The sequence below is a fragment of the Takifugu rubripes genome, chromosome 9, assembly GCF_901000725.2.
Source record: "Takifugu rubripes chromosome 9, fTakRub1.2, whole genome shotgun sequence".
Lineage (NCBI taxonomy): Eukaryota > Metazoa > Chordata > Actinopteri > Tetraodontiformes > Tetraodontidae > Takifugu > Takifugu rubripes.
The window spans coordinates 6,923,934-6,933,023 of NC_042293.1; the positions used below are offsets into that span (position 1 = coordinate 6,923,934).

The 9,090-nt window shown below is 42.4% G+C and overlaps 1 protein-coding gene and 1 long non-coding RNA gene across 2 annotated transcripts; both read right to left on the bottom strand.

Moving 5' to 3' along the window:
- Window positions 1-1,118: 1,118 nt before the first annotated feature.
- Window positions 1,119-8,791, bottom strand: LOC101079967 (ubiquitin-conjugating enzyme E2 H-like). The gene is made up of 7 exons (XM_003967289.3): window positions 8,458-8,791; window positions 5,699-5,775; window positions 5,513-5,587; window positions 5,398-5,437; window positions 5,106-5,158; window positions 3,747-3,875; window positions 1,119-3,595 (listed from the first exon to the last, which is right to left on the bottom strand). The coding sequence occupies exons 1-7, from the start codon at window positions 8,508-8,510 to the stop codon at window positions 3,471-3,473; spliced, it is 552 nt and encodes a 183-aa protein (XP_003967338.1). The 5' UTR covers window positions 8,511-8,791; the 3' UTR covers window positions 1,119-3,470.
- LOC115251055 (uncharacterized) lies at window positions 7,031-8,451 on the bottom strand. Its single transcript, XR_003889606.1, has 2 exons — window positions 8,289-8,451; window positions 7,031-7,336 (listed from the first exon to the last, which is right to left on the bottom strand). It is a non-coding gene; the product is annotated as an uncharacterized lncRNA (long non-coding RNA).
- Window positions 8,792-9,090: the final 299 nt, after the last annotated feature.

The window sequence follows — 9,090 nt, forward strand, 5'->3', positions numbered from 1 at the left end:
TCTCCAAACACTGCAGGCCTCCACCGCTCCTCCTTATATACGGACACCCAGAGATCCGCGTCGCTCATTTACCTGCTGCCGGTGATTATTAGACAGATTGCACGTGGAAAAAAGAAGCTTCATCAACTGACGTGAACTCGACAGAGTTCCATGAAGCAGGTTTGGGTTACAGCTCTCAGGTTGACGCTGTAATCCGGCCGCGCAGGCTTTGTCCTGTCTATACATTATGGAGGAGGCGCAGCCGGGCAGCAGCGCGCTCTGCGCATCGCTGCTGCCGCTCACATTACTCCAATACAATAACTCCAGCCGCGAAAATATCATGTTTCACCATGACTTTATGTCATTTACCTCGATAATTTTTAAAAACTGACGCCCAACCTATTTGATTAAACTACTAATAAATACTGAATACCGCTTTTATATGTTCCAAATGCTCCGTCGAGTTCTGACAGCAGAAAAAATTGGACTAATGACCCCAGACGACTTTTAAAACTGTAGACCATCAAGTTCTCATTAAGAATAAATGGTCACAATGTTCAAAAGCATGAGCGAGTGATCCATCAACCCTGAGAACGGATGTTGAAACTGGAAACTTCAATATACTCAAAAAGAAAAAGACCACGCAGCCAGACGTCAATGAATATTTCAGAGAAGAATCATTATATCAGTTTAATAAGACATCAACTCAGTTCTTTTCTTGTTTTTCCTGTAAATGTTGTATGTAACTGTCACTGAGGCAGGTTAAAGGTATATCACACTACAGAAATGGATACGGGTAGAGACTTTACAGGAGGTGTCGCGAAAGAGTTGTACTGTTCTTGTTTTTGTCCCACGGGAAATGGATAATTTTTATAAGTATATATATCTGAGTAGATTCGAGAAACATTCTGGGTTCTGAAGCTGCAATAGTTCTATACAAGATAAAGGATGCAAATGTTTCCCTCTAGTGGTCAATATGAGGAAGCGTTGAAAACTGTGCACTCCATATTTTTTTTTCAAACGTCCGAACCTGTAAAAAACGGTCTTGAATATTGTTAAGTTTGAGTTGCTTGGTTCAATTAAATGTTCTGATGATATTAAATGTTCTTCAGTCTAATCAATAAATCAATAAAGGCATATGTGTTTTTTTTGTTTATTTCTTTTGTCAAGTTACAAGGGAAGCACATTTAATTACTTTTTTTTTTTTTTGCTATTCAGGGTCAGAGATATCTGGATGGTATCCTGGACATACGGCTCATAAGACAAAATAAAAACATTCAAACAAATTCTAGGCATCAAATATAATGAGTCATTAATTAAAAAAAACACATAATAAATGGACGCGTCCAGCTTGTAACGGACAATAATGTTGACCGGTTGTTTGTTTCTGGTTGCCAAAGCAACTGACTGTGACATCATCTAATCCTTGGACTTAGACAATGATGCTTGCTTCATTGGGCAAACGGTGACAAAATAGTTCTTTTCATAATACATTATTTACTCTACGTTAAAAAATGTGCCATGCAAGCTCGGCCGAACTCCGACATTTCAAAGAAGGCAAATTTTTTGAAACACCATAGTGGAAGGTCGTCATTCTCAAGAAAATCATACAGAAATAGGTATACCAATTTTTCCTAATTATAGAAAATGTAGTCCATTTTGATGGTCCTTCCCAGAAATAACAGAAGCGGACAGGTCTGCAGCGTCATCTGTGCACGTTTCCACACGCATTGGGCTTCAAGCCTGAATCGCAGAATAAACTGTCAGTGCATTATAACCCCCCCACACCGTGCATGAGGTGCCAACAGGAAGCATCATTCTGTGTAAACCAGGATGCAAAGAAAGCCAAATGTAGTTTGAACTCATCAGTTTGACCCATTGTGGAATATTAATTATTTAACCTCTTTACCTTCAACAGCTTGTCTGATTAGCATTTTTTTTTTGGGGGGGGGGGGTTGTCTTGTCTTTTTTTTGGATGTGATATGCTTGTAACGCCACGATTTGGGGGGTGGGGGACCTGAGGCCATCAAAGCCACAAAAAGAGCAGCCAGATCCGAGGAACTGTGTGAAGAATGAGAGGAATGCACAATATATAAGTTAATGGAGCAAAGACCAACTTAGCAAGTACAGCATGTAAATACTCTGACAAGGTGGAGAGATCCACTTGTTTCTTTAGGGATGGTTCAGAATCCATCAGGAACTTTAGCCGGCTGTTCTGCTGCAGCTTTTATGAACGACTGATTGGGGAAGGTCTTATTGTCCACTTTTCATAAAGAAATATATGGCTAAATACACACTGTGCATTCCTTCGAAATCATGTTTTGTGGCCATGTTTGCATATAGAGGGGAGGGCAGGGGTGAAATGAACGGTCCTCCCACTGACGCAGATGTGTTGACGCTCTTCACTTTCACAGCACGTCAGGTTACGATTCACCACCTGCCAAAAGACTAACTAACCCTACGCAAGTCAAACACCTATTTTAGTTCAACACGAGCAATAGGCAAAGGTTTTTAAAAAATTCAATACTTCCACAAGGACCTGGATAAATGCCAGCAGCGCTGGCCGCTCCTGCAGTTTTACAGCTCCACAAAGCCTCACACGACTCCACTCGTGTCATGCCACAACTAACACAGACACTCGGAGAAGGACAAATACTCTCCTAAAACGGAGAGGAGGTAAGATATGGGCGATTAAGAGGGAATCTTCTCCTGATTTCAGTACAACCATACTCAGATATTCCCTGGATTACATCCATGCATGTACATGCGGCGTGGCGTAGTGTTATTGAGCTGATGTGGTGACACACTCGCCGTCTGCAATCGCGACATTATTGTGTGTACTCAAAAACCCTGTGGTCTTTCCCTCCTAGGTGGTGATGAAGGTACGAGAAATGTTGACTCCTTTGGCGGTGACAGTCTCAAAAAATAGAAAAGAAAAAAAGAGAAACAATGACACTTTGACAAATGTTATTTAAAAAAAAAAACTCTTCTGATGATGAAAACACAAATAGGTTGCAGATTGTCTTCTTCCAGTTTTCCTGGCGAGGCAAAGGGAGCGCTTGAGCGCGAAATAAAAGGTTAAATTATGACTAAAGTGGTGGAGTAACGGGGGTGTGGAAGCAAACAGAAAATCTGGATATCAGTCCTTGTGTCCTCTGCACTGGTGTCACAGCTCAGCCTGGACTTGTGTCCTAACTGAAGACAATGAAGACCACCAAAAATGAAAGACATGTTCTGATCTCATCCAAACAGTGTCTCTGGGGTGAAGGGCATGTGATGCTGGAACCCTATACAAAGGTAAATATTCAGCAATATCACACTGCAAATCTTTCTGCAGTGATAAAAATCCTTGTTTCACTGTAAAAAAAAAAAAACCCCAAAAAAACTCAAAAAACAGTCTTGTTTAAATATGAATATAGAACTGAGTTTCTGTTCTTCGGGAACCAAAAGTCTGTTAAGTCCGTGGCCGTCCCACGGAACTCCCCCCCTCACTACAACTCCATGTCCTGAGCCTCGTCCTCTGAAAAGTCTGACATAGAGCTCTCTGAAGAGGAGTCTCCTCCTCCCTCTTCCTGCTCCTTTAGAGCCTCTTCTGTGGCATACCGCTGGATGTACTCTGAAATGAGAGACACAGGCATACAGTTCACATGATGACACTACTTAACATGTTTAATTCAAATCTTCCTCCAAAGCACCCATTCCACTGAGTCAGTGAAGGAGTTTAAGTGTCTGAAGGTTTTAAATGCTGTAAAAATTTAGCACACTACCTTTAATCTTGTGTTTATATTCTTCTGGCTGGTGGAGGTACAGGGCCGCTGCATCTCCATTCAGAGGGTCGATGGGGTTGGGGTAGGCCAGTAACTGAGGCAAGAATGACTCGAAGATGTTGGTGAGATCTGGTCAACGAAAGAGAAAGACAATAAAAACCTGAGCTCATGTTGATGCAGCACAGAATCAAAGCATTTGTGCAGACACAGCACGACCCCCTAAAACTCTCGTCAGCATCTGACGTCATTTAAGGAGAAGCCTGAAGTGAAGGAGAGCTGGAGCAAAGCAGACCAGACTGAAATCCCCCTCTTACCGCTAAGTGGCGCACTCATTCATCTGCTGCTCCCGAGTGGAAACGCAGCGAACTCAGCTCATCAGAACTTTCCCAACTAATGCTTTTTTTTCTCCCTCCTCCGAAACCATCGACCAAAAAGTGTTTACAAGAGAGTCTTATTGGTAAACTCAACAGGAAGTGACGTTTATAATAATACTGGAGCGTAACAGACAGGAGCAGACAGAGCAGCTTTGTCCTCAAGTGCCACATAAAATGGAGATGAGTGACTGCAGCGATTCCTTCCCACAGTCCTGAGCACACAACACAACAGAAAAGCATTAAGCTGTAGCAATCAGCCAGGGCTGTACACCACAGTGGACTGGTAAAACTGGAATCTACCCACTCCTAAACCACATCCAGCGAAACTGGAAACACGTCTCAGAGTGTTTACTCAGACTATGTTCGCGTAGAGTACAAACAGAGGCCCACTGTGCTCAGAACTCACTTATTCAGTGTCCGACAATTTTTGGGCAAAAAAAAGCCCCCCCAAAAAATCCTTAAATGGTATTATGGTATAAGGTATTATTTAAATCTCATGTAGTAATTTCTGGCTTTTGTCAGGTGGTGTGGAAGTAGACCTTCTCTGTTCTTAGAATAAGTTTCAGATACACAATCACACACTGCCACGGTATTTTAGGAGGCCAGTGAGAGGCAGCAGAACATGTATTTTGGATGTTGTCCAATATTACAATGCAAAGGTAAAATTAACACCTCTGTAAACATTTAAAGATGTCTGATAGTAACTCTTTCAACACTCCGTCATTGCACCTTGTGTGTGAACGGCTGAGGGCACCAATGTTGCACCACTCCCACAAAATACTGAACAAACCTCTGTCTCCAGCTCTGGTACAAATATCACTACTCTCTCCCACCTGTTAAAGACAGGAGACATGCTCCCGTTGAAGCCGATTCAGCTCGCTTAGTCTTTTCGTTTTAAACTGTTTCCTTCAGTTTAACAGTTTATCAGTTTAACAGCTGAGACCCTTGACAGGTGTCACACCAAGAAGCAGCGGGGGGGACCTACCATAGAGAGCCGTCCACGCCTGGTTAATGACGTCTAAACACACGGTCCCTGACCTGCATGCGCCAAAAACAACAATCAAGACATGTTAGATAGTCAAAAGAAACATTGTCCTGATATGATTTAATGATTATACAAAAGTGAGACAATTTATAAATGTATCATTTTGTCCGATCAGATGAGATTGGGGAGGTTAGAAGCTCTCGTTTGCTTCCAGCAATCAACCTCTCAATCTTTCAAGGGCAGCAGATAAATAAAACCAGAGTATTGTGGAAAACAATGCCGGCCTACTTACGCTTCATCAATGTTGGGATGAAAGATTTTATTCATGAATCCTGTGAAAAGAACAAACAGAGGTTCAATATTGTGGACTACCATTGCAATTACACCCCAAGATAATGACTTCAGACCTATTGATGGCGATTTGAAGGGGTATTTATCAGGAAGGTCCACTCGAACTTTCCAGACACCACCTTCATAAGGAGCTGGAGGTCACAGGAAAAGATCAACTGATTGAGATGCTTTAAGGCCAATTTGAAGCAAATGAGTAAATGCACAACTGGCCGAGCAGAGGACGCGCTCAAAGAGACGCTTACATCCGGCTGGTCCATGGAACTTCACCACAAACTCGTTGAGTCCGCCGAGGATGGTGACCTCGTGTTTGCTCTCAATGCTGAAAGCTGGGTTAAGGAGAAGGACAGGAGACACAGACGCTTCAAACTGACATCAAACAACAGCAGACGTGAGCAGCCGCCACTCACCAATTAGACCCTTCAGCAGGCGGTGCTAATCACATTTGAGTGATTTATGAAAACTCAAGAGTTTGGTTATAAAAAACTTTAGACACTTTTTATCATTAGATTTATCTATTTTTCCTATTCCTTTATGTAGCGCTTTAAGATTTTTGTGTGTGCGGCTGGGTGACTTTGGGTTTTACCTTTGCCTCGTTTAGTCTGCTTTTATGGTGTAAAGAACTTTGTGCTGCATTTTTTCTCTTAATTTCAAGTGCCCTATAAATAAAGTCTTAATGGACTGATTGATTTATTGATTGATCACATCTGAAGTGAGCCATGAGCCACAAAAAGAGTGAATTTGAACTTATTTTGGATTTCAGGATAAGAGAACTTAACATCTGAAAGCAAGCATGCAAGATGGGAGGAGAAAAACACCCACCGCAGCTTCAGAAGGAACTGTCACTTCCTGTTTTGCAATTCTGTCATCTGTAGCCCAGCAACATAAGGATGACACTTTAGTTTAACCAAGAGTGCCATTGTAAAAGAACACAAGAGGAAAGCTTATGACTCTCACAGTCAGCAGGAAAGCATTTCTAAATGACGGGCCATGAAGGCGGGGTTGCTTTAGATGTGACCTGAGGCTATTCGGCCTATAAAAAAGACAAGAGCTGTGTCAACGGGGGTCCTGGATTGGATCAAATTGAGTATGTCTGTAGAATCTTGCGTTTCTGAGCTCAGTTAATCTGTGAGGTTACACTGTGCACAAACTCATGGAGCTGCACGCAGACCACACGACAGCCCATTACATCCACCGCAAAGTAAAGAAGGGTCGAGGTCAGAAAGCAGTGTGCGCTGTCACGGCGGATCCATCAAACCTGCGTGATTTAAAGCCGTAACATAGCATGTAGCCATTTCTGCTATCTGTGGCAGGACCGTGTAAAAATACCAAACGCTGGTGTTTGCTAGTGACTCAGTGACTTCAAGCGGAAAAGAGCTGTAGCCTGACTCATTTCTTACCGAGGCGAGTTAACTTTAACATAAAACTTCACATCTTTTTGATTTAAAAATCCAAACTGTCCTTAAGACGCTGTCATAGTTCAATTAAACATGTTTTCAACACTCTGGAGGCCATGTTTCACAGACTAGGCACTTCAAACCATCCCCCCACCCACTGTTGAATAACTTGAAACAAATACAGGAAGTACGGGTTTGTATTTACGGCATAATAGAAAGATGTTGTAGATCAAAAATGGCTTTGAAATAACTGGACGTTTAGGGGAACTTACAGTGTCGATCATGACACACAAAGTTTTACATTCAGGTTTAAAAAAAACCCTTCAGGAGCGCAAAGGCCCTGGGATAAGCGGCACTTCCCAGCCCCCATCCTCGCATGTGCCCCTCACAGCTCACTTGTTGTTCCTCGATCAGCTGTGTGTGAAGCCCCGCCCACCACCGTTTTCCGGATGGTAACAGGCGGACCAATCAGAGAGCAACATTCAGCTGCAGGACAAAAACAAAACAATTCACCTCACGTTGTCAGCAAGCCTTTCATGCAACTTTAGCTAATAACCAGGACAGAAATAGAGAGAAGAGGGCACCCTTTTTTTTTTAGCCAGTGACCAAAAGAAAAAGAAAAAGAAAACGACCCTATTTTCACAATAAAGGCAACGACATACGTTGCCGAGAACGATGACAAAAGGAGAAATTATATAATTTTTTTAAACCCCCGTTCTAGCATCGCTGAACTGAAACGCAGACATTAATTCCAGGGTATAATTGGCTGGAAAACACGTAAACTACAACTTCATCTGTTCATCTTATAGATCCTGAAATAAAAAAAGTATGTTGCCCCTGATTATTTTATTTGTATGACACTTTAAGACATATCGTCTTCTTAAACACTTTAACATTAAACAATCCGTCAGCTACCCACTTGACAAATATCTATTTCCTTGTTTTGAATCTATAGTTTCCCCTCATTTGACTACGAGCACGGCTATTTTCTATCCTTCACAATAACGCCATAAAACTTGATCACAATGCAGGACCTTTAAATTGGTCATTTAAGTTTATCATTTGCACAAAAAGTGAGTCAAGTCTTTGCTGCTGCCTCACATTGTGTTGTCAGTCTGCTTGGACGACAAATTAGTGGCTAACAGGCTAACTTAACGTGTATGTGCTATCAGGCTAACAATGTTTAAAGCTAACAGAGTTAACATTCGATGCTATCTATCGATAAATTCCGGTGCCATTCCTCAAATAAACACAAAGACGAGCTTCCTTAACACAACACTCAGCGAATATACAATAAAATGTAGTCATAACAGAAATAAATCGTTGAAACAAACGGCCGAACGTCCCCCTGCTAACTTAGGAGCGAGCAGGCTAACGGCAGGAACCGAAGCTAAACACATCAAGTGTTTCACGGTAAATACTTTGGAGTAAAACACACCAATCTCCCACAGACGCTATCCGAGAGGCGACACACTTCCAGCAGCCATGAGAAACAAACACCACGCATCTACATGAGCTGACACTTCTTTAAAAGAATCAAAACAGAATAAAAACAAGACATTCAGTAAGGTTGTCCCGTCGTGTTGTTGATGTTCGAGAAAGGATACAGTTTCACCACGTCGGTGTCCATTCGCCTCTTGCCCGGACTTGGGGACGACATTTTTTTGTATTCCTTTTATAGAAGTAATCTAAAATACTGCGACAATGAGACTAGCTCAGGCGTTTAGCTTGGTGATACCTACAAGCCCAGTGGACTGTGTCAACAGCCTGGCAACGACGTCCATAAACAAGGTTGTGTCTGCACCATCGCACTGTTTTCTTGTCCTCCTCTCGGTGGGTGATCAGTGACCACCACTGCTGACTTGAGCGCCGTCCTGAAGAGTCTCTGTGGCCGCCTGTGACACCAACCTACAGCGGCCTGGCTGGGGGGAGGAGGAGGAGGAGGAGGAGGTGGTGGAGGTGGAAGTGGGGGTGGGGAGGAGGGGCAGTAGGACAGAAATACCCCCACCCCCCACCCCAAAAAACCCAAAACACACACACCCACAGTCGATCAGGCCTCCTCATCACTCATCCAAGCAGGTTTTACATAGATCTTTTACATAGACATAAAGAAAACTAGCTGACATTAAATGAAAGACTATTAAAAATAAAGGGCATGTGACAAAAGTTAATTAAGCTCAGAGAAAAGTTGTAAAAACTTCAATGTTTTTGTAGAAATGACATTTACATTAAGAGTCTTT